At 39.7% G+C, this 26,583-nt stretch overlaps 1 protein-coding gene across 5 annotated transcripts in view; it reads right to left on the bottom strand.

Moving 5' to 3' along the window:
• The window catches only part of BICD1 (BICD cargo adaptor 1), a 180,177-nt gene that overhangs the window by 66,719 nt on the left and 86,875 nt on the right, over positions 1-26,583 (bottom strand). For all 5 annotated transcript variants that reach the window (XM_086467579.1, XM_086467568.1, XM_086467598.1 and 2 more), the window contains exon 2: positions 15,782-15,994. In XM_086467579.1, coding sequence (XP_086323705.1) covers positions 15,782-15,994 — 213 coding nt within the window. The remainder of the gene's footprint in view (positions 1-15,781; positions 15,995-26,583) is intronic.

Below are 26,583 nucleotides of genomic sequence, written 5' to 3'. Positions count from 1 at the left end.
GTCCTGCTTATCCATTCCCAGAAAAGCCAGGCTGGAGCCACAGGAAATCCATCCGTCTCCTCTGGGAGAAAAATCCTCTTCAAATAAGCCCTGAGTGCTATCGCTAGCTGCCAGCCAGCTACCCAGCGGCATGGGAAACCTCTCCTAGGACCACATTTATTGCAGTCAGTGCCCTCTGAAAGCCCAGACATGCACAAGGGAGCTCAGCACACACCCAGATACATCTCCATCATCACTTTTAAACCTCCCAGTACAACTACATCTTAAATCTGGCTGGATTTAAGAGAAGGGGTAGGATGTGGCTTGAACTGTACAAGAGTAACACGGGATAAATAATTTGTTTTAAAGGAAGGCTGTGACCCCTCTTGAAAAATATGAAGTAGAAAATATAGAAAAACCTTCACCTTGAGTAAAGTACCACTGCTATTAAATTTTTTTTCTATTCTTTATCTATTCTGCATAACATAACAGAAGTTCTTTAAATAAATTACATTTTTATTTTTCAGTGAAGCCTTTCACTCTGAGCTATGTGAAACTGTAAGGTACCAGTACTGCATGGACTCGCTGTTCAGCTGGCCAACTGCAAGGACAGGGTACCACCACACACACCAGCAGAAGCTGCAGCACAGGGGGAAAGGTGGGAGGCAGAGAGACTTCATATTAGAGGTGCACTTTGCTGAAGGGCCAAACTAGTGCTTCAGTGCTTGTTGTTATTTTCTAAAAGAAGAGTAGTAAAAACTCTAGGAAAACACTAAATAAATAATTTTTTTAAATCTATCTCCTGAAGAACATGAAAGTTGTTCCCAAAACATCTACTTCATACACAATCTCTCTCAGATCAAATTATTTTTCCCCACCCTAGGTTGAACAATAATAAGTTGTCGAGGCTGTGCAATAAAACCCCACATTATAAAGTGAAAATTATAGCAAGAAAAAAAAAATCTGAACCTAACTGGAGAACAGTGTAGCTGAAAACACAGGTTCTGTCTGTGTATTCACAAAAGGAAGCAGCAATAAATCACGTTTAGAAGTTAACCCAAATCATGCTTAAAAAATGAAAGTTTCTAATGGATTACAGATGGGAGATGGAAAGCAGAAAGCCGGAGGAGAAGGCACGTGGCTCTGTACCCCAATAGCCTCTGAGTTATGTGCTTCAGTGAAGGAAGTGACATGTGTTTATTTTTACTTTACTGTTGTTTTCACAAACCATTTTATCACACCATTGAATAACACCATTATAGGGCCTGAACTGTTTTTCAGCTGCAGCACTAGCTTTAAAAATAACTTGACCTTCTGGACCCAGGATGGGAACGAAGCTTAGAGCTGCCTCCATTACTTCAAGGCACAACTAAGAGCAGGAGTTTCCTTATGAAGTGCAAAATAAAACAAACCTGTTAAACAAAAATGCCTAAATACATGTAACAAAAACTGACTGTGGTTTTAGGTTTCAGTAATAAGACAAGCTTTGATACTTCAAACATTGCAAAATGGTGTAGCTCATACCAGAATTTTGCTGCAGTGGTGGACAGGAGAGAAATAGTCATGGCTGAGTTTCCTTAGGTAGCGGCATGTAATAAAGAAGAAACCAGCCTATTTTTTTTTTAATGTCCTGGGCTTGCTTACAGACTCTGAGGAAAAGGTCAGTGCAATATGATACGAGAAACACCATGATAATCCAGTCTTTGTATTTGGTTCTTAATGGAAATAAAGATTATCTCTCCAATTCACTCTAAATTATCACTGTGATTTTTAATGAAATGACAACAGGGCTGAAAACAATCTCCAATAAATTTGCTACCTTTGGAAGCAAGGACCTTTCCAGTTTTAATCAAAGAACAAAATTTTTCCTAACTATCCTGGCCTTTAAATAGATGATGATGGCTCTTTCTGCCCCAAGGCACAAAGTTACAGAGGCTGTAGCACTGGTTATTCTGACTATGCAAATAATCAATAGCTGTGATATCTCTGAGTTCATCTAAGAACAAAAACGTAGACTGAGTTAGTAGAACTTCAGAGTTTCAGTTTGTAACATGTGTTTAATGGGTCTGAAAAGGAAATACAGTTCCTCAAAGTAAATGGGTATAAAAGAATGATTAATCTACATAAATGTTGCTGAAGCTGAGCTGGGAGTGGGTTTGCCTTGCCTTTCTGATTGCTGCAGTGAGAAGCTAAGTAATAGTATTCATTGAATTTCTGCAAATTGGTCCTTAGCTCACTCAGGCAATTCATAGCCTGAACTCAGCAGAAGGCAGGTGGTGTAACTGCTCTGTGTTAGAGCTGACCATAGAAGAGTTTATTCCTATTGATAACATGCTAAAAGGATGAGGATTTCTTATACAGAAACACCAGCAGAATTGTACGTTTCTTATTTTAAGTTCCCAGACGTATTTTTTCCTTCCCAACGCTCTAAAACTTTTTCACTTTTTAAACTTCAGAACATGTACTGTCATTATTTATTTCCCTTGAAGACGTTAATACAATTTCAAGTGGACTAACAATACAGTATATTTTTAAACTCTATTAGCAATTTAAGGTTCAATTTCATTTATAGTCTATAAAGTGATTTATCTTAAAACAGAGTTACCGCTCTGGTGTATATCTCCATCTCAACAAATTTGGTGAGAAGAAATTAACTTTTTGAGGGCAAGAAAATTGGTAATGGAAAACTCATAACTGGATTTTTAAAAGCATTTGCAATGGATAAAAACATAAACCAATGCAAAAATACATGAGAGCTATCATGGGACTGACTTCAAATCACTACTGACATTTATAGAACATAGGCAAACCAGGTTGTATAAAAAACAGCTGTACCTCCTAGCCTCCAAAACAAAAATTCTGATGACTCAAAGATATACAATAAAATGAATGTCAAAAATGCACTGATCACATAAATCTACATCTACAGCTATTTCTTACCTGCTTAACAACTTACTACACAGTAAAATGCTTATGAGAATGGCTGCCAAAACAAGGTGAGCACCAGTTCCATAAAGTGCCTATGAACATGTCTGAAAGTATCATCAATAATTCTATCAATAGACTTTCTTGGATACCTTTTATGCTTCTGCCTCAAAACATGCTTAGTCTTTGTGAATTGGAGCTTCTTTTCTGACATCTTGCAATGGGGTCTGTGGATTCAGTCCTCCTCCCTCACTGCATTTGAAGTCTTGGAAAACAAGGCCACCCTTTTCTTCTCAGATTTTTGGTGCAAGCCAAGGCAAAGGGAGTTTATGAAACCTTGTTGCTGACTTGATATAGGCCAAAATACTGAATTTGTCTTTAATATATTCCTAATTACTTGACAACCAACCCCTGTCTATTCCTATTCTTCAGATTTTTTTACTTTTTCTTCCCTGCTTTTCTTATCTGTCTTGAGCAACCTGCAAGCCTCATTTGAGAAGGGCAGATAACCACTGCACCTGAAATACCACTTGAGAGAAGCTGTTTGGGAAAAAAAAATCGCTTTCCTTTCTCCACATGGACATAATTTATCCTTGCCATTTTAATCACATACAGCTACTAAGCACAGAACCAGAATCTGGTACCTTCTCGCTGCTGTTGTGTTGGCACTTCCCTTGGGAAAATGAGACACAGGAGGGAAGATGAGCAACAAATGTAAACTACCTTGCATCATTAGCCAAAATTCACAGTCTTGCATTTACATCTAAATTTCGTGACTGGGTATGCAGGACTGATGGGAAATGGCCCATTTTTAACCCACCTCACTCTGAAGCTGACACTGTAATGCCACAGCCATTCCTCATATATAGTTCACAGCCAGTATCCGAACAGACATCCTGACCGTTTCACTGAAGTGAAAATCACATATCTACGATTACGCCTTCAAGGCATATTTGGCTGAAAGAGCCAATGTACTGTGTTTCAGAAGGAGAGGAAAGGCTACACAGGCAGAACGAATGAGCAGTGAAGACAAAAATTGCATTCATATCTAGTTCTACCTATTTGATGGGTTTTTTGGAACAATAACATCACAGAAACAGACAAGCTCTGATTATGTATGAGCATCTGCACGTACACATCTAAAACATTTGCCAGCAAAAGTGCATTTCTCTCAATCCTGAAGCTTAAAAGTGGATTTGACGATCACAATGAAAGGGTGATAATACTGTCTGACCTCTGCCTGACTTGCTGCCCTCCTCCTGGATGCTGACTGGCACTGATGGTTGAGAATAACTAAAAATAACCAGCTTGTCTCATATATTGTAATAAGGGCAAAGGGAGAAAAAGAGGTAGAAAATTTGAGTTTCTTGATGTTCATCCTCCTGTCATCTTCCTCTTATATTTTTCCCCTTGAGAACAGAGTTTGTTGCAGAAAGCACAATTAGCACAGATAATGGGAGCCAAGAACTTATTAAAGTTTTTATACCAGTGCCAAACTGATAACGAGTTTGAGGTTTTGAGGCAGAAGAGGGAGCTGAACTGGAGAACCTACTCCACAGAGGACCATACTTAAAGATGGCATCACATTGCCACACAGCAGATTTCAGTTTTGTAGGATGTATGAATGATTTGAATGAATTCAAACAAGAGGATGCCAACATACAGAGCACAACAACATAAAGCCCAAAGATGATTGCTTTTCTCATATTTTTCAGGGTTTCATAGGTTTGGCTTCTATGTGGTTTCTCTCTTTTTATTTGTTTGGTGGGGTTTTTTGCCAAGGGATTTTTTACTAGTTGCTAACTATCCAAAGGCATGTATTAGATGTGTCATGCTCAGCCTCACTCTGATTGCACATCACAAATCATCCACTTCTGAGGTCAGGTCACCAGCAAGGCTCTATGCCCTGGTATCTAAGACATATCCCGAGGAAAAGATAAATCCCATTTCCCAAAATTACCTAGTAAATCCCAGGAGAAACTCTTACAAATAAATCAGTATTGATTAAAGGACAAGAAAAAATACACTGAAAATAAATGTGGGTTTTGAACAAATAAGAGCAGATATGGAAGCTCAAGTACCTTTGACTTGTAATTATTGTCCACACGTGATCAGCATGGATGAGTCGCTCTCAAGATCCAAGTACTAATCACAGCATCAGAAAGGATCATTAGGTTTTTCAGTTTTGTTTGGTGGATCTCATCTCTAAATCAATGACTCTTCAGTGCCACCAGTTCTGCACTGCTTAATCATGAGCAACATCAAAAGTTTAGGAGGAAGCAGGTTAGGAAAACAGGCAGTGATGCATCCATATGAAGAGAATGGGAGAAAGTCAACAACAGACGGTAAAGCCAGGGAGAGCTACAATGCATGCATGGACTCCCAGAAGAGAAATATGTTTTCACTGCTTGTGAACTGGCAACTAGGAATACATCAAGATTACTATTCTACAACCCAAATGAGTCCTGAAGGCATAAAACATTCAGCTGCCAGGCACATTCTGACACTGAATGACTTGGAAGAACCGCATCAGTCGCTCAGGGACTTTAACTTTTTTTTTTTCCTTTTTTATATTGGAAAGTGCTCAGGATATCTTCAAAAATCAAAAGGAATTAATTGGAACAGGGACAACAAACTTATTTTCATTTTGTTTAATACTCTTTATCGGTGGCACATGTCACTGAAACTTAGGCTCTACTTGCTTATGCACTCAGGCAGTGAGGACTTTCAGCAAAAATTTCCTCTTCTCCTTGTTATGTCTTTACTTTATCTGAAAGACTGCTTAAGCTTTTGGACTCAAGCTTCAGAAAGTCTGGCACCAAGGGTATTCTTCCCTTCCCGCTTAATCCCAGGCAAATGAATGAAGTCACAAGGTACAAGCCAACACAGCTCCTGGGCTCCTGCTCCTGAGAGTCCAGATCACATTGCAAGGATTCTTTAAAAATTGGCAAGGGTTCTTTAAAAATTGGCAATGCAGCTAATCCCAGCACTGCCAAAAATCATCTTACTCCACACCACTTGAATAGACAAAAGCCCAAGTTATTCTTAACCAGCAAATTAATACTGAAAAGAGTGAGTCAGCACAAGCAGTTCTTATGAGGGCTTCCTCATCTAGAAACAAAAACAAGTCAGCAAAGTTATGCATTTTTTAAAAAGTAGAGGCCACACAAAAGTAATATTTCCTCCATTCAGAGAGCTTCTAGTCCAATACCCTGCCTCTGGCAGCAGCCACTCACAGGTGGGTAACACCTGAGAAACAGGGACATTGTATGACAATACTTTCCCTGGCATCTCCTCCCACCCCCCCTGTGTCAGCAGGTTGAGGAACTTTCTGAACTGGGCGCTGGGTCTGGATCTTCAGGTATAAGCAGTACTAATGGCCCCATTCTCCATGAAATCTGTCTCACTCCTCTTTAAACTCAGGTATACCTCTGGCCTCCACAGCTGTCCTCTCAGCACATTCTCACACAGTACCTTGTACAGAGGTGTACATAAAGGGCTCTGAAATGTTTCCTCAGCACAAATAAGTTCTGTGAAACAATGACTCCTTATGTAAGAACGAGCACTACCAGGTACCAATTTGATTAATTACTGCCTAGAGATAAAGGAGCACAGCTGAAGGTACATCCTCTCTCATCCTCTATTTGAGGCCCTGCAAAGGACCCATTCTGAAAGAAGCAGATGGGAATTTAAATGTTTATAATAAGGCATTCTGCATTGTGCTGATTTTGGCTGGAGTAGAGGCAATTTTCTTCACAGTAGTAGTATGGGGCTGTGTTTTGGATTTGTGCTCAAAACAGTGTCGATAACACGGGGATGCTTTAGTCACCGCTGAGCCGTGCTCACAGAGAGTAAAGGCCTTTTCTGCCTCTCACCCCACCTGCGAGGAGGCTGGGGGTGCACAAGAATCTGGGAGGGGACACAGCTGGGACAGCCGACCTCAGCTGACCAAAGGGATATTCCATACCATACAACGTCACGCTCAGCATATAAAGCTGGAGGAAGAAGGAAGGAGGGGACATGTAGAGTGATGACATTTGTCTTCCCAAGTAAGCACTATGGGTGATGGAGTCCGGCTTTCCTGGAGGTGGCTGAACACCTGCCTGCCAATGGGAAGTGGTAAATGAATACCTTGTTTTGCATTGTTGTGCATGTGCCTTTTGCTGTATCTATTAAAGTGTCTTTATCTCAACCCATGAGTTTTCTCACTTTTACTCTTCCCATTCTCTCCTCCATCCCACTGGGGGGAGTGAGCAAGCAGCTGCGTGGGGCTTAGTTGCCGGCTGGGGTTAAACCACAACATGTATTTATGCAACAGTCCCTTGGTTATGCTCCATTATCCTGCCTGGCCTTTTTTTGACCTCCCTACTGTCCATTGTTTGACTCAGTTACTCACAGCAGAGCTAAATGCCTGAACTTTGCCAAAGAAAACAGTGTCATGCATGTGTCAGATCACAAGTTTGCATCCTAAGTCATAGTTCTGGGCTCATTAAGAGGAAATTCAACCAACCAAAGCTGCTTTTGGTAGCTTGCAGGTTATACTCGAGGACGAGAACAGCAGAACAAGGAGCTGAAGATTAACCTGAGAAAACAGTGCCAGAACAAAATATATTTATTGCGCACTGTTGACCTCCCTATTCTACTACAGTTGGTGCTTATGAGGAGTATCTGCTTAGAAATACTATCATTTTATAAGCAATCACAGGATTATAGCAATTTAGGATTATAAACCATATTTCAAGAAATAAAAGGGTGAATATTACATAGCCACCTTTGGTTTCACCTGCAGGAGCAAGTGGTTTGTTGGACAGCATGTCAAACAAGGACCACAAGAAGGCATTTGGTGGTAACTAAGTAGCAGATGAAGTTGAATGGCAGATTTGCAATTAAGCCTTGATCTGTTAATAAGGGCACTCAGATGCAGTCTAAGATGGACAGGTCTTGCTGTCTATACCAAAAGCTCCTTCTTGAGAGACAGACTGCATCAGCTACTAGTGTATCTATCCCTTTCACTGTATGAGGAGAGATTTTGTAGGCTTACAAGTCACAGCTTGCTTGATTTTTCCATTTCCAAGACAGAAAGAAATCCGTGCTATTTCTTTTCAGAAGTTCTGTCAATAGGGAAAGTAAACACACAGGGCAGAGAAAACCATATAACAAGCATCAGTATCTAACTCTACAAAATAACACCCTCACAAAACCGCTGTACAAACTGTGTGAAAATTAGTAAAAAATCTTTTCAGCAAACACCATTGACAATGACCTCCACAGTTTTGTACGTTCCAGACTGCCTTGTGCTGCAAAGCCAGGTTTTACACTTCAGTTTTGTCTACTGCTGTCTTTTCCCATCACAGACGGTGGCAACAACAGGCACCAACTACCTGCACGCTACCTTCATTGCCTGTTAGGAGAAACTCCACAGTGGGCCTGTTTTACAGGGATTATACCTTGGTCCACAGCAGTGAGCAGTGTAGGTGCTTGTACAAGAAATGGTGAGACTGATGTGAACACAGGATGAATGGAAATGTGTGCCTAAGTGTCAGAAAGAAAAAACAGAAGAAGGGTTAAAGGAATGGCCTGCAGTGATAGTGAGGGACATCACTTGCTATCAACCCAACGATGGCCCACCGATAGCCTTCACTTACGAACATGCACTACTGATTTTCCAGAGACATTTTTAGCAGACTTTTCAGTCTCTCAAGACAAAAAAACCCCACCCATTAGCACTGTCAGCAAAGTAGGGAGAAAAATTTATGAGGGTGGCTAGGCACTAGCAAGCTGGAAAATCTCCTTTCAGCAGGCTTTTCTAAAACAGGAGAGAGAAAAGAAAAACACATCCCAGTGAGCAAAGTAATAAATTTATATTCTAAGCCTAATTCACAGTCAGTTCTAGCCAACTGAATGAAACTCACAAAACAAAGGAATGTAAATATAGTCAATTAGACTGACTATGCTAGTGCTACCCTAAACTGTGACGAGAGGGCTCTCCTGACAGGAGGAAGAGTTCTGCCATCTCTCTATCACGCCTCAGCTTCACTTTGTTTCTCAGGCAGGTCTGACCCCCACAGTCATCTCCATGGGCTGCTCTGGCATCACATTCCTACACCTTCTTTTCAAAAATTGGTGCTTGCATGAAGGTGTGTTAAGATGAAGACACCATTACGAGTGGCCACACTGAATATTTCACCATATTTTCTTACTCATTCTCACTCTAGAAATGAAGGTATTGCTGCAAGTACCAGAATAATATTAGTAAGAAGATAAATATATTTATAATGCAGGCTTTCTTTAATCAGTGTAAATGCCAAAAGAACCTTTCATTTTTCAGTACATTGAGTGGGATAAGTCTGCTGATGCGGCCACTGGGAAGCACAGAACAACACCACGAGGGAGCAGGCGAGATCATGGAAGGATGCTGCGTGCATTGTCACAGTCAACACTGCAGTCACTTAAATCATTTCATTGTCTAGGATAATCGTCAAAGCACAATCACAGGTTCCCTATTCTATGCATGAAGAAAATTAGACAACTGTGAGGAGAAGAAAGCTAGTAACATTGAAGAGAGTTCACTACTCTCTAAGATACCTTTGTCATTATGGCCAGGCTGCTACAAGGGCCTTCCCACAGTACATGGTTCATAGCATTGATTCTTCTCCCAGACTTATCTTTTCCATCTCTCTTCAATATAGAGTTGGAGAAATTTACCTCACTTGGTAACCTGGAGCTACCTCCCTCCGCAAACTAACTAGTCAAACCACTAGCCATGGGAGATCCAGGCCGAAGGCCACGCTCTCTCTGAGGGATGGAGACAGCCCTTGCTGAGGGCTGTCACCTCACAGAGGAGAGACTGGGGTTCTGGTCTCTGCCCTAGAAAATATTTAAGTATTTCTTATTAAACATTAATTGAAATAGGGATTAGAACTAGTTCCCTATTCCCAGCTGAGTGGCTTAGCCTTTAGGCTACAGGCATTCTTATGAGCTTGCTCACTCTCCCTGACTCACAAAATGTTAACTATCCCCCAACAAAGTGGAACAGCTTCATCTGAAGGAATGAAGAGTCTGCCAACTGACTGTTAGGGGGGCACTTTCTTCAGAGGGAGAAGGGAATTCATAATCCCTTAGGCAGAGAAGAAATTGGAGCCCCAAATCTTGCCACAATCACAGAGCCAGAGAGTGGAAGGACATCACTAGGTGATGAGGTCAGCTAGGGAAACATCTCCTTGGAGGAATCCAGTAGCACCTACAGCAGTGCTCAATATCCACCAAAGCGGTAGTAACAGATCTCAGTCCAAGTAGAGGTGTTCCTGAATGAATCTGGAAACAGACCTTCACATGGGCAGAAAATTCTTTCCACTCAGGTGGAAACTCAGGCACCTAATGACTGTAGGAGCCTCCAGGAGCAGATGACAATTGAATGTATTAAGTATCTCAGTTTTGGCCCTAACTACATCCTACATTAAACAGGAAAAATTGTACCCAAATCCTGTTACAGTCTAACCCTAGAGCAAAAAAACAAGAACCTGATACTGGTGTGGGTATTAACTAGATGTGTGTTCACATCTAAAGTTTTTAGGGTTTACTCTGAATTATCAAAAAGGAGAAAAAAACCTGACTCTTCAAACAGAAATATTGTAATTTCTAAATAGGAAATAGCCAATTAAGAATTTTAAGTTATATTTAGTACAGAAATACCAGTTCTTAATTTATCTTTTTTTTTTTTTTTTTTTAGGTAAAAGTCAACTTGAACATAATACATGTAAGTTTTTTCCATCACTCCTGTATTTTCAGAACGTGTATTTGGCCACTTAGCATGAGGTTACATTTCTGAAATGGCCATAGCTAGCAGTAAAACTTCTTATAATCATTCACCCAGTACAAGTGCTCACACTTTGCATCATACATACATTCCCGTCAAAAAGAGTCCAGACTGTCACATTCATACATTTCCTGATTAGAGTGAAGTACAAGATTTTTGTACTGCTGAAGCGAATAAAAATTTAGCCATTGATTTCAAGGGCAGCAAGGCTGTACAAACTTCATCCTAGTTTTTTTTTTCACCTGGTTTCAACACATAACACCTCACCAATTTGTATTTTTCTCCCTATCCACCTTTCCGCTGCCATCACCCCTGCTTTTGCCCTCTGGAAGCCCAGGTGTGTGTTGTGGCCATGGCCCATTAACATTGCCATCACATAAACCGCTCTGTTCATCTGTTATCTCCTGAACTGCAGGTAGTCAGGTGCTGATTTCATTCTGCAATCCCAGCAGCTGCTGCACTGACATTTAGTAGCACAGACTACGAATTTTAACCCTTTGCTTTCTGGTTCTATATTATTCCGCCTCCTTTTCACTAGTTTTGTTGGGACGAAAGAGCCAACCCATACTTACCAGCCTCTTCAGACACAAAAGTATTCATCTACCCACCTCATACAACTCCTAATCCTACTCTCATAACACCTACAAAACTCAAACTCTACCATCATCTTTCATCTCCATTTTGTACAGTTTCACCTGCTTCCTCTCTTTGCTTCATGCTCTTTTCCCTCCAGTTGCCACCTGTTTTGGGTCAGATGCCCAGCTCCAAGCCAGTTAACTGCCTCATGAAGGAAGAGTATGATCTTATCACAAGAACTTCCTGCTCCAACTTCTGAGCTTGGTCACCTGTGCTTGCATAACCACCTCTGTCAGTTATCAGTTTCTCAAGTTAGTGATTTCATCTTTGTTAATCTATAAAGTGTTTATGGCTACCATAAGGAAAGATTTTCCAGTAGCACAAATGAAAGAACCAGTCACTTATCTCCCAACTATAAGTAAACACAGTGTTTTTAAATAGGAAAAAAACAAACACTGGAAAATTAGAAAATTATTAAAGATTGCATTTTAAAAATTCTTTTAAGACTGTTTTATAAAAAGAGTATTTCTTTAACTTTTATTATAAAGGCAGGTAATTCGTACTTGGTTAAAAAAGATTAAATGAGCTAATGACCATACTGATCTCCCTACATAGAGAGGCCAACTACCATAAATTGTGTGATGCATAACATATGGATTTTGTCAATCTGGTCTCTGACTGATAAAAAATGATCTCTCTGGCCTCAGTTTTAAAATCAGTGTATTTTTTGGTTCAGATTACAGCAGTTTTAATAATCTCCAAATAACCTTCTACATCCCCTATCTGAGGTGTTGGTGGGAGAAAAGAATGAAAAGGTCTACTTACATTCCAAAATGTCTATTTTATTAAGTTAGGAGATAGCTAATAATACTCCTATCCAAAACTCTAGGGATTTTTATTACATCAAAAATAATGCTGCTGTTGTTTTACTCTTTTGATCATTCTAACATGCATCTAGAAAGCCATATGTGTACAGAGATTCCTGGTTCATTCTTCACCATCAGGATGAAACAAATGCCCAAGTTCACAAAAAATAGGTCTTTTTCTAGTGACGAGCATTGAAATCAGTTTGTTTGCTTTCCCAGACTGAGTTGCATAATCTCCAGAGACCTGAGCCTGATACATTTTCTTTTATAGCAAGAGGGATCCAGGTCAAGCTGCCCTGCAGACATCAGCTGTGACTATACAGCAGATACTTGCAAAAAGACATTAATTTTTAAACTCTGGGGCTATGGAGTTCCCAAGATTCCTGAAAGTCATCAGCATTCATGCGAGTGTATTCTGATGGTTCACAAAATGCTCATACACCTTCATATGATTATGGATTTCTGTGCAAATTCAGGAAGCAGAATGTATTCAGAAGAGAACTCCCACAACAGACTAGAGAATGGAGAAGCACCAGCTGTGTAATTTATGGATGTGGCACCAATAACAGCGGTCACTTTTTGAAAACCTAGCTATCAGTCTTCAGTATCATAAGAGACTGAGTGCATAGATTAAGTACTGTAAATTTGTCATCTATGCAAAAAACGCTATTTCCAGAACCACACAGCAGTTTTTCAAACCTTTTATATTGTCTGAAGGTGAAAGGAGGGATTATTTTTTGGTTTAGTTTGTAAGATGTCTTAGTAAGGTATAAAAAACAAATACAAAGCATATTCTCTTGGGGTGGGGGGGAGGGTGGGCAGGGAGGGGAAGAGACAGGATACAGCCAGGTAACTTACATCCAGAATCTATCTTTACATCACTCAGTACAATTGCCCACATAAAGACCATCCTTTTTATTCTTTTTTTTTTTTTCTTTAACTAGATTTTCAAATGTACTGGTTAAAGGGACAAATTACTTTCTCACTGTAGCAATCTACCTGTGGCAGCTTCTAATGACTGTCTTTACCCCTATATGTACCAGACATTTCTCTTTTTTTCTTTTCCCCCACCTTAGTGGTTGTCAAGAATTGGAGTAAGTTAAGTCTGCCTTTTCCTATTAGCAATACCCAGGCACCAAGCAGACAAAATTCATAAAGACTTAGAGCAGAACAGCATTTCATTTCTGCAGGCACTTGGACATTGCAGCCTTAGGATTTATGTGTTTGGACCAAGGTATACTGAGCTGGGCGAGACTCCTTTGAGTACAAGTTGAAATACCAGTGTAATTCAGTGTGACAAGATCCATAAGAGCACTAGGTAGTTGTCAGTCACCCTCCATCTCTTATTATTTTCAAGTAATTAATCATAATAGTGTGAGGTGTAAGCTTGGTAATGAACTGAGTGTACTAATCCCATTTATGTTTAAATACATTGATTGTAGTTCCACAAAATAAAAGTTCAACATAGTCAAGGATTTGAACATCATCTTAATAATAACAATCATTTTATGAGCCTTATTTTCATTCAAATAAATTATTTTCTTGCACTTCAATGAACTACTAAGGCTTGTTTCTATTTCGAATTAGAACAGGGAATAATTGCAGCTGGTCTCACACTAAGGGTTACTATTATCTCCAAACGAGGACAATCAATATTCTAGGGAGGACAGATACTGAAACTGCCTCCTGAATAACTTACAGATCAATAATCATGGCAGAAAATGGAAGGGAGATTTGCATTTGAAGGAATCCCAAGGAGACCCCAGAGGAAGGAATCGAGTACAAAGACAAACATCTATTTAACTTGGTTGCTCATTTGTGACTAAACCCCAGGTCATCAGGACCCGTAAACTTTAAGCAAATGGTGAGGTAGGTGTGTCAGCAACTGGTTACCTGCTACCAAGAAGATTTTAGGATATGATTTTAGGATGAGTAGATACAAACTTTATTTTATTTTATTTTATTTTTTTGTTAACCACAGCAACAGCAATTACAATCATGTATTTCAATTGGAACTTCTGAATAAATAGTATAGATTCACTTCTTACTGAAACCTGATTGGTATTACAGACAAGTCCAGTACAACTATTAAATAAGAATGTTCAATGGGAGCAAAGGACCCAGTCCTGGGTGACCTTATCCCAGGGGTTCCTGCAGATTAAAAGGATGCCATTCTACTCAGCTACAGAAAACACAATAATTGTTGTTAATTTGTTAAATTCACATGAAAGAACCACTTTCCAGAATCTCTTAGGAAAGACTTCTTACAGCAGCTGGTCAGTGGGAAGAGACCCTATGTCCAAGCATTCCTGGGGAAAGCACAGAAGGTGTGAGGTTACTTTCAAGTGCTGCCTTCCCCTGCAGGTAGTTGCTCTGCTTAGAAAACTGAATCTGTAGAGGTTTGTAAGAAAACAGTAAGACTGGTATGAATGTGTGTGTGAAAGCACTATAAGAGTGGCAGAAGGATAAAAGTATGCATTGAAGGCACCTTGATGAGCAGCCCATCAAGATCACAGCAGACTCATGTGCAACTTCTCAGACACCTAGATTGCGAAAACAGCCTAGATGCAGGGCAGAAGACTAGAGAGCAATGAATAATCAGTAGCGTTGCACTGTGACTCACAGGAGTGGGACGAGCCGAAGAGACAAAAGTTTTCAACTCAGGGGCACAAAAGGCACTTCCAAAATAAGCACATGGTCACAAATCTATGAGGAACCCAGGACAGGTGATGAGGACTTGATAGTCACTATTCCTTATCCTCTGTTTTGCCATAATTAAAGCTGGCCAGAGCAGTGGGACGCACACATCTTAGTGAGTTTAAGATGTGTGCGTCTAAGAGTCTAAGAAAGCGAGCAAGAGCCAATTTGCTGGCAAAGCTCAAGGAAACAGCCGCCTTCCTCTTGTGTATGGTCTTGTCTTGAGCTTTGCTACATGAGTTGTGTGAACCAACCATCAACCCAGAAAAAATAAACTAGTAAAATTATATCAGTCCTCCACTAACTGAGATATAGAAACAATAGTATGTAAAACAACCTTTCGTCTAAACTTCCAGATTTCAAGGGAAAAAAGACAAGTTATTAAATATTACAAAATTCTCCACTGAACTTAATCAATGACCACTGTGTCCCGTATGGCCAGTAACTATTTGGTTTCCTTACTGTTACCCATTTTCTAAACATGAGCATTTTAATTTTGCTCTACATTAGAAGAAAACTGATGAAACTAGTTCTAGCCAATACAGAACACTTGAGAAGTGATGTGAATGTTGAGAAAGAGAGGAGTTCTATGAGTAACAGAAGTGTGCAGAAAATGTGTTTATGTATTTATAAGTAGGCGCTATGAAATACAATGCAAAGTGCTAAGAGTGCTTCGGAAATTATAGCTTCCCAAATTGGGTTTTATTGTATTTGTAGGTTTTTAGTTTTGTTGTTTAAAAATAAAAGTTATACTTTTTCCCTTTTTAAATTATAGCCCTCTCAGGTCAGGTGGTTTCTGGGATGACGACAAAGTGATAAGTGAGCATTTTTACTTCTTGTAGCATTTTCATGACTCAGAGCCATGCCATCCATTATACTCCAAGAAAATTCAGCCCCTTGCTCCCACCACACCATCATTTACCTCTTTCAAGTCTTGGACAATAGCAGTGAGTCTCTCATTCTCTGCCTGAACGTTGGTGACCACCGCTCTGCTCTGCTTCAGCTCATTCTGCATCTCCAAAATCTTCCCGAGGTAATAAGCTTCTTTTGACGCAGACTCCTGGAGGAGAGTCTCTTCACGTGTTTCACCATCTTCAGCCACTTTGCGGTGAATCGAGAAGGACTGTCCAAATGCCTGCAAGAATAAAACAGTGCACAGGATAAAACTGCTGAAGCCCTAGAAAAATTATCAACAATAACGAGCAGCTGCATAGCCAGCAGGAATGAAATAGATGTGTGAGTCCCAAACTCTGACCTAATAAATACTGCCTTAGCAGCTTCCTAGCAGCTGAGGGCCACCATCTGATTTAGCTGAAATGAAGCATCTTGAAGCTGTTCTCATTTGCACTATGGATTTATGGCCCCTATCCAGGCGACCTCCACTGAGATCAAGATGGTGCTCTGCTAACTAGCCATTAATTAGTGCCAGTGTTTAACTCTCCCGCATGAGGCCAGCTGGTAATTCGTCAATTTGTTTCTTCTCTAGTTCTGCAAAATAAACGTGTGGTTTGTTTTGAAGAGCATAAATAGCTGACAAATCTTTCTAAATTGCTTTCCATTTTCAACATTCTTTTGTTCTAGGAGCTGCCTTCATGGTATGAAAAAAGGGTTCCCATAACTTGAAAGAAAGATAAATGAGATGAGTATTAAGTAGTGGCCATCTATTCTGCTGGTAAGCTAAACACAGAGTTTGACAGCCCCTTCATTTCATTTATATGCAGTGTTTTCTGCTTCTGCTGAAGAGAAACAATATTTAAGCATTCAAGAAATTTCTAAATATATAGGTAATTTAAAAATAGACATTTGATTGAAAAAGATATGGCCTAATTCTGGAAAAAGCCAAAAGAAGTCCTCTAATGTTAAGAAAATTAAGCCTAACATAGGCAAAAGCTCTCTCATATATCTTAATTCACAGAATCACAGAATGTTAGGGGTTGGAAGGGACCTCAAAAGATCATCTAGTCCAACCCCCCTGCCACAGCAGGACCACCTAGAGTAGGTCACACAGGAACACGTCCAGGTGGGTTTTGAATGTCTCCAGAGAAGGAGACTCCACAACCTCTCTGGGCAGCCTGGTCCAGTGCTCTGTCACCCTCACAGTGAAAAAGTTTTTCCTTATGTTAATGTGGAACCTCCTGCGCTCCAGCTTGCACCCATTGCCCCTTGTCCTATCACTGGCCATCACCAAGAAGAGCCTGGCTCCATCCTCCTGACCCTCACCCTTTACGTATTTATAAACATTAATGAGGTCACCCCTCAGTCTCCTCTTCTCCAAGCTAAAGAGACCCAGCTCCCTCAGCCTTTCATCGTAAGGGAGATGTTCCACCCCCTTAATCATCTCTGTGGCTCTGCCCTGGACTCTTTCAAGCACTTCCCTGTCCTTCTTGGACTGAGGGCCTAGAACTGGACACAATATTTCAGATGCGGTCTCACCAGAGTAGAGTAGAGGGGGAGGAGAACCCCTCTCAACCAACTGACCACACCCCTTCTGATACACTCCAGGATGCCATTGGCCTTCTTGGCCACAAGGGCACGTTGCTGGTTCATGGTCATCCTGCTGTCCACCAGGACTCCCAGGTCCCTTTCCCCTACACTACTCTCTAATGGATCAGTCCCCAAGACAGTGTGTTTGAAAGACCATGGTTTTTAAATGTTTTTCCCCAATATAGGAGAGAAAGATATGTCATGGTAATTTATGTTCTTTTGGTGGGAAATCCTCCCCAAAAGCCCAATTTCTACCCAGCTCTATGAAACCAGAAAGCAGAATATAGGTTTGTACCCACTGTAAGCAGTGGCCTCCTTTGCCTTCTCATCAATAAGAACTACTTGCCAAATGAAATCCATTGTTTTACTGACACTATTTATAGCCTTTCAGAATACAGTCTGAGTTTTACTGGCACTAGAACTGAAACAGCCCCTTAGAAACTTCAAAGCAAAATCCAGTTCAAAAACTTTTTAGCTTTTAAGTCTACTTCACTTAGAAAATCCTGTGAACTCAGCATTAAAGGATTCTAAAAATATTCAATAATGTATTAACCCAGCTGTCTTCTCAAAAGACTGCAAGTTACTGAAATAGCAAGCATCAGCAACTTGCGAAATAGGATTTTCCAAATAATAAGAAATTCAATTTAATGAAACTGTTAAGCACTGATTCAGTCACTATATCTGTGAATCTAAGGAGATTGTTTCAAGAACACTGCTAATAAATCATATCTTACTCTACTTATATTCAATGGCTCACTGTTCCCAATTTGAGACTGAGCAAAAAGCACCACTCATTAAAGACCCTACAAGACAAATGTAAAGGCCACACATCCAGGGGGAAAAAAAAAAAAAATAATCAAAACACAGCAGAACAGCAGGTAGGACTGACATGGCTGGAGAAGCTCGTGCAGAAATGGGAGCTGGGGCTCTCTCTACCAGAGAACTATAGTTAAAGTACCAGGTAAATACCAGTACTCACTGATGATGGTCTTCCAGGTGCATACCATATTTTCCTCAAATGTACTTTGAAGGCGCATTTTAGTATGTATGATGTTTAAGAATGGCCATGAACACAGATTTTGGGGAGGGTGCATAGTATAACAGAAAACTACTGTGTACTTAACGTTTCCTTGTACCTATGACTACAGAAAAGTCAGAGAAAATTTAAAACATTTTTTCCTATTAAACCAAATTTGAACATTACTGTGTATTATGCTATTCAATTTCTTTCTTAAACTGCTATCAATATGTTAAAAAATCATAGGTAGATTAATTAGAAATTATGCAACAGGAAAAGAACAAAATATGTCTTTTAATCAAAAAGCAAGCAAAAAAGTCCTGCTTTTCCCTAAACTGAATTTCAGGTGATGCCAGGATGGCAAAAGCAGGGCCAGGCTCTTCCATGTTATTCCATCTTTTCTAACTGAGTTAGGATAAGTATGTCAACATATACCATGGAGTTCTCTGACCTAGCCAGAAGCAACTGCAGAAGCAAAGAACTGTGGTTGTAACTGTGGGAATGGTGCCCGACTCGCTCACTTGCATTGTTTCTACGATAGTATTTTGAATGGGTGCTGTACTATATCTTGCAGGTATATTAGTTAATTACCACAGTTCTTTTCAGTATGGTGCTGCCTTGCTTGGTATGACCACTCATTAAAATCACTTAGAAATCACTACTGGTCCCTTGGTGGCTCCTAGTTTCAGCAATCACATTGCAGAGCTTTTCTGACAGCACATCATTTTCAAATTCGAGTTAGGACTCAGAAGGAACTGTATAGCCCTTTATAGCTTCTATTCCTTTCAGAAACCCCCTCCCAGTGTAAGCACAATAGCTTCAGTCAGCTACAAAAACTGAGCCATGTTTACAGTTTTGACAAAGACTGTCCTAACAGAGATCAGTCTGAATTTCACCTTGTCCTAGTCCTCTATCACTTCTCTCAAGACTTGGCTTGAAAAGATGCTCTTGACTGAGTTAGGAGATAATTTTTTTGTAAGTTGGTCATAAAAGCTGAGTAACAAGATGCCATTAAACATTGTATATATATTCTGAGACCCGAGAATTATATAACAGTATCATTACTTTTTAGGCGTGACTTAAATTCGAACTTTGAGAACAATAAAATAATGATCAGTTATTTGAGTACATGATAAAGCATGGCAACAGTTGACACATACAGGGAAGAGGTCACTCTGATCATGAAGAAAGGTGTAACTTTTGAGGAAAGAGGCCATTTGCCATTGAACTCTAAATAACCCCAGATGGAAATCCCAGTGTCAGAAAGAAACTAGCATGAAAGAAATAATGGAGTGAATAAAACCGGCACAGAATTGTAAAAGAGCAATAGAAAAATATGACTGTTCCAAACAACATATGTAAGAAAATTTGTATGATGAATATGAACAGCAATAGAAAGCTAATGCACAGTGAGTGACATGAAGTAATGTCTGCAAAATGAGAATTATATTTAGCACATGAAAGCAAAGAAGGAAAAAAGAAAGCATAGATGTCCAATTTAGGTGTAGAAAGCTGCACATATGCAAAAGATCAGCTAAAAACATAAGTAGGTAATGAAGCACGCTATTTCTGAGTTTCAGGTTTGTTTTCACTAGCCACTTCCTGGAGCAGGGATTCTGAAGTGTTTGCATACAAAATCACTCTTCTAGTCTGTGATGATTAATAAGCAATAAAACATGACCTGACTGCTATCAGGACGAGCAGGCAGCCTACCTTTATGGCTTTGAACTTAATGTAGTTTTTCTGATGCATAATGTAACACAATTGAACTTGTTCAAAAGATTATTTATTTCAGCTGCTAACTTGCTGCAAAGCAGAATGTATTATGTATTAGTTACGCCACATTCCTAACAGAAAAGCATAAAAAAAAAGTTTAGGGTTATCCAAGAGGGTAGCCTGCATCCTAGGCAAATGTCAGTATGGCACCACAGATGGAAAACTTCGCTAAAGATGCCTAACAGGGATTAATGTCAGGGATAGACTTTATTTTGTGGTGCAACTTGAGTGTCCACTTATCACTGAATATTCCCTTGGTCACTTGCAATTCCACTTTTTTCTTTCAGATAAGAGATTTTTTTTTTTTTTAAACTATATAATATTTTTCCTTTCTTCACAATTCATTAGTCAAAATTCAGAGTTCTCTGACATTTTTCTGCTAAGAAATAGGTCTGCGAGGAAATCCCATCTAGGCAAGGCTGCGCAGGGGAGCGAGTGGCTGAGCAGGCTCTAGCCCTTTCCTCAAAACCACTTGGTACAAACCAGCCCCATAAGATGTGATGTGGCTCCGTTTAGGCACATTATTTCCTTAACTTACCTCCAGTATGTTACACTCTCCTCACCTGAACACTGTTGAAATCAACCTGCATGTAGCAGTTTCTTTGCTAGGAAACCCAAGCCAACATTCAGCCTAAGTGGGAATCTCTCCGTGGGCTTTCTTACAGGCATATGCTCAGTGCTCGGTTCTGATTTGTCATTCTCTGCTCCCTCACACTTTAGGTACACAGATTGTCCAGGGTCTTGGACAAGGACTGTGTTTTATTCTCGAAGAACACAGGAGGTAGCGCTGGGCCTAAACTCAATTTGTGTTTCTTGGCAGCGTTGAGGTGCAACAGCTAACAACGTCCTTGCAGAAGTGACTGATGGGCTCCAGTCATATCTGTTTTCTTAAGAAGTGGAAAAGTTTTATGCCTCTAAAATTTATTCATAATTTAGACTAAATCTTTATGTAGTTGACATGACCTCCTGATGTTCATTTAAGATGGCTGAGAGAGGTCAATTGGCTTCCTTTTGGAATCCAATACTGAATTGAAGTCTTCAAATGCAAATAATAGGCATATTGCAATCAACACACAGAAGTGTCCCATTTGTCTGATTCTTCCTGTGTTCAAGAAAGCAGGATGCTGAACTCTCCTACAGAGAGGCAGAAGATAGAAAGATGCTCAATCTCATCACTAATTTCTCTTTCAGCTCAGAACAGCAAACAAGCTTCCTAGACTTAACTAGTCTCCCAATCAAAAGAAATATGACATAACTGATCAAAATTCAGTTGTACCCAAGCAACTAAGCATTAGTCATTTCATAATTCCCAGACTCAAGATGATTAGTTTTATGCTCTATACCACATATGAATACGATTTTTATTTGTTTGTATGGGTTTTTTTTCTTTTTAATGTAACAACATGCCTTTTACTTCTTATGTCCCATCTTGGGGAAAAAACATTACATGTTTTATACTCTGTCCAAAGCAAGCTGACAAACTGTGGTTTCCTTTGTTCTCACGAGATTGGTCTGCCTTCTGAAAAATGTGAAAGTTAAACTTTAAAGCACAGCTGTTTTTAAGTCATGTTTTGCTACAGACACTTGATACAACCTTAAGAAAATTGTTCCTCAACTTCCCGTTTGAAAATCGTAGAGGACAGTATCTGCTACGCAGTGAAAAGGACTGTTATGATACACCCATTCACGATCTGAGATACAATATACTATAGTTATGAGCACAGTATAGGTAACCATGACAAATCCATAAATGTTACTTGAAAAGGTTATTTTATTATCTCCTAAAGGCAAAAAGCATTTAACTTTATTTACGAATACCAGCTTACTTAATCAACTTAATTCAATAATACGCAAATACTGGTGCAATGGTAAAGTTATGTAAATTAATATCTACAAGAGAGATTTAACTTGCAAAAAAGACTTGCAAACCAGCATGCTGAAGGTTTTATCTATGCCAGAAATGCTGAGGAGATCAGATACATGGAAAACATAAGTAATACTGAGACTGTTTACAAATGCAGAGCAGTAGGACAAATGTCAACAATTCAGTCTTTTCCCCAAGGATGCTTTGGATAAAAGTGTACACAATGTGGATGCCTTCTGTCTGTTCTCAGTAGATCTCCATAGTGTCTACAGGCCTGTTGAAATTCATCTGTCAGATGCTAATCAACAAAGCCTTCAGAAACTACTGGGGAAAATGAGCATTTACATTCAACTCAGCTACAAACACCGCCATGCTTCTGCAGTCCCAGTACATATTGTGCTGATTTCAATCAATATGCCATGGTGTGAGGCCTTAGACAACCTTGCCACTTTTTTATAAATAAGGAACAAAAATATTCCTAAATGCAACTGTTAAGAAATATTTATAGACAGGAACAAGAAAGCACTACCATGAAAATGAACATTCAATGCTAACCTCCATTGTTCATCAGCAATCCAGTAAAAGGAGTGAATAAGAATTTCCATTTAATTGCCTTTAACAGCACTCCAGATGAGGATTTAAATTCCCTGTCCTGAGCATTCCCTCCAGGCACAGAAAACACATAAAAAGGGAAAGCTTGTAACAAAGAGTATCACTTATCTACAACACAACTAATTATGTTCATGCTGGTAATTTTAAAGCAGCTCTGTTCAAAATTAATATGGACAATAATTATTTTATATTTATAAACACAATAATTCAGACATTATTAACAAAAATTATTAACAAAACATTTGCACCAATGTCTATATTGGTGCTTACATGAGTTCTCAGTGTTACCAGGCCAGTCTCCAGCTATGAGAAAATTCCAGTTAAAGCCAATAGAAGTATTACCAGAACAAACATGGAAGACTGTCAACGATATTCTTTTTTTTTTTTTTTTTTCCCAAACAAAATGTGTCTGAAGTCTGAGGTGGAACATGCTTCCATGGAGGCTCTATTACCTCTTCAGTAAACAGCAAAATCCCATGTTTAACTATTTTTTTTCCTTTTCTGACTGCTTTCCTGTTTTCTGTTTTTCTAACTATGAAATGGCCGAGATAATTGCAATTCCTTCTCCTGCACTTCCTTGAATAAAGCTGCAAAGAATGTATGCCAAAATTTAATTCTTTAAGAGTGGTCAGCCTGCCAGGACATTCTAGTTATTTCACATTAGCTCCTCACCTGTAAACTCACATTCCATAGAGTGACCACATTTATAGTCCATTTTAGGAGTGGTCTAAGCAAAGTCATGTTGCTAGCGAATAATAAAAAAAACCCATGAAGTTTACCAACTGCATTCTACATTGCTGCTAGTACTTTTGCTGTAGTTTCCTGCTGGAGAGAAGTTTCAACTGTAGGATTGTATAGGGAAAGATTATTTCCAGCTGCAAAGGCTCAACAAGGGGGAGGAAGGAAGGACTCTTATCACAACAAATTAGTGCTATCCCAGAGCAACATATAAGGAAGTGGAGGCTGCTTTCCCAGAATGCCCCTCAGAGAAAGAAGGAAATAAGGGGGTAGGGACATAGCCATGTCCTAGACACAGATGCACACCAGTGATGTTGGTTGGAGAAAGGAAAGTTGCTTCTTTGTACATTAGGGTAAAAAATACAATGGAGAAATCCTGTATCAGTGTCTGCTGCAGATGTAAGGAGTATGGCTCCACACAGATATAAAAAAATGATGAGTGGAAAACTGCAGTTTTATTGTCATAATATTAGGTTTGTTCTAACTTTCAAGTACATTAATGCAAATTTCAGAAATAACTAATTGTTATTTTCCCACATAGTCCCTGAAGAGCAGAACTACTTACACACCTGCAGGTTACCTGCTTACTGAATCACCTGAAAGCTTTAAACTAGCTGGGCCTCACTTTAGGACAGATTCTGAGGTCTGGTCTCAAATTTAGAAGGAAATGCTGCTTCTGCTGCAAAATGCTTAGCTGTATTTACGTGCATCCCAGAAGCAACAGAACACCCATTGTATTTGTAACCTCTTCTTTAGATGCTTTGTACTATGCTTTTTCAAATTAAAAAAAAAAAGCAGGGATCTAAAACTATGTATTCTGAGTATATGGTAAGTAGCAGTATTTTCACCAAGCAGCAAAATACAGGATCTTCTCCTCTAAGGAAAGGAAACTCCTCTTCTTGAATAAGAAAACAAGTAATACAAGTACAATCTTGTCTTCAAAGCAGAGTAAAATGTCACCCTCGGGCAGAAGTTGTTGTGCTCAGAGTAATTCCCTTTATCATACAAACAAAACAAATTAGAAGCTAAAATGGGCATTTCTGCTCTCTACATTTTCATAGAGAAGGCAAAAAAACCCTCTCTCCTTTAAGGTATTTTTTGGACCCACAGGAAAGTCTCAGATAACCAAAGCAGCAGTATCTTACCCTTGAACGGACATTTAGCAACAAGCATAAAGACTTGCTCTACCCGTCTTCGTGTTTCTCAAACTTTTTCAAAATATGCCCTTATGGCTTGTCTATCTCAACGAGTCACCAGCTAGACAGGGTCCCCAAACACAGGGGAAAAACGAGAACTGACTACAATCAGTATGTGCAGAGCTAAACACTAACATCTCAGTCCTCATAAATGCTATTTTTTCCAACAATTTGCAATCCTCTCTGAAACTTTTCATGAACCTCTCAAGAGACAGGTTTCTGTAGGTTTTGTAAATTAAATGGGAGAAGAGAGGGGGGATACTTGTCTCTCAAAAAGCAACATCTCTTTTGATGCCTTTCCGCTTTCCCAAACAAGCTGAGCGTAACAGCTCCATTTGGAAAACACCAAACTGGCTGTGACTAGTTCTTTATTGTTCTGCTTGTAATATAACCCAAGCACAGACCTGCAGAGCTAACTGCATTCGGATGGGCTTCTCTGGAGATCCACTCCCAGCATGCACAATGGTTCACACCATGGAGCCATCCAGTAGTAAGCTATTCAGGAAAGTAGGAGCCAAAGCTGACTATAAAGAGTTGCAGAAGGCTTTTGCAGCCCTGGGTGATCAAATAGTAAATTAAAAGCATGTTACTAAAGACAAAGCAACACATGGAGTAGAAGGAGCAGGCCTAACTCTACAGGCACAGCAGTGGGCCCTAATTAAGGCTCACTGTCAATAGCCCTGTGAAACAAGCAGCCCAGGAAGACAAAATGAGTTTCATTGCTAGGGGTGCCTGAAAGGTTTCCTAGAGAAGAAACCTCTGTATGTCTACAGCTGACCTCTGCTTGAGAAAGAACTGACTTCTGGATTAATCCCAACGTTCACCGATGCTTGGAGTCTAAGACTTCTAATGCTGAAGTACATGCTTTACTGCCTGGATTAAGGTAGGTCAAAGGCTAAGGTATTTGGGGATCTGGAGCACGTGGCATACAAGGAGAAGCTGAAGGAACTGTTCAGCACAAGTAGAAAAGGTTAAGGAAAGGGAGATCTACTTGCATTCCTCTGTTGCCTGAAGGGGGATAGAAAAGTCAAAGCCAGACTCTTCTCAGAGGTGGACAGGGAAAGGGGAAGAGGCAATGGTCACAGCCCGAAACCAAGGTAATTCTCACAAGACAAAAGGAAATTCACCTTGAGAGTGTCACAGTACCAAAATAAGTGCCCAGAGTGGCTGGATAATCTCCATCTTTGGAAACTCAAAACTTGTCTGGGTCCCTAAGCAACATCTAAGTTTGAGCTTCAAGCAGGGGATGGACAAGATCATCTTCAGGAACCTTTTCCAAAATAAATTACATTATGATTAAGGGAACAACTCTCTATGCTGGAAGGACTGGTACACACTACAATTCTCATGGATCATACAGTTGAAAGAGCTGTGACTTATGTTTGGCTATTTTCTTAGGTGTCTTCAACACCAGTCTAAAAATTAAGTAGACCAAAAGCAAGACCATTGTGGTTTTAACTGTGTTTAACTTATATTCCTATTCTCTGCAGTACTTTCTGTGAATTGTCAGCACAGCAGTTCTAACTACTTCATAGGTGATTAATAAGAATGTGACCACACATGACATACTTAATGTCAGCATGTGGCAACCAGAGTTGTGCTTAGCACAAATAGCTTGGACAATGGATTACAAGGAAAAAGCTCCACGTTTCAGTTCCTGGAGCTGGAGTTTTAAGTTTCAGGGCTGGGGGGCACACATTAGCTTTTAGAAAAATAATTTCTAAATCAAAAGATTAAAAGAGAAAGACAATTCAGAGGTTTCTGCTGCTTCAGGCGTTTATGAAGCCTCCTAAAAATTTAAGTTGGAAAAATTCTCTAAAATCAGAACAAAATTACAGACTTCTCATTTATTTTCAAAGGAAGGTTTAATTAGAGTGCTGCCAGCCACAGATTTACCATGAGGAACTTTATGCTTCCATTAGCGTTGACCAATGCAGCACACACACCTGTTTCACACAATGCCATTGCAGCTGGGTGCTTACTGCAAGTGCTGGATAATCTCCTGCCTCCAGATCAAGTGAGATTTTAAGGCATAT

This window comes from Leptosomus discolor, chromosome 1 (genome assembly GCF_034619465.1).
Source record: "Leptosomus discolor isolate bLepDis1 chromosome 1, bLepDis1.hap2, whole genome shotgun sequence".
NCBI lineage: Eukaryota > Metazoa > Chordata > Aves > Leptosomiformes > Leptosomidae > Leptosomus > Leptosomus discolor.
This window is presented reverse-complemented; position numbering and strand designations above follow the sequence as displayed.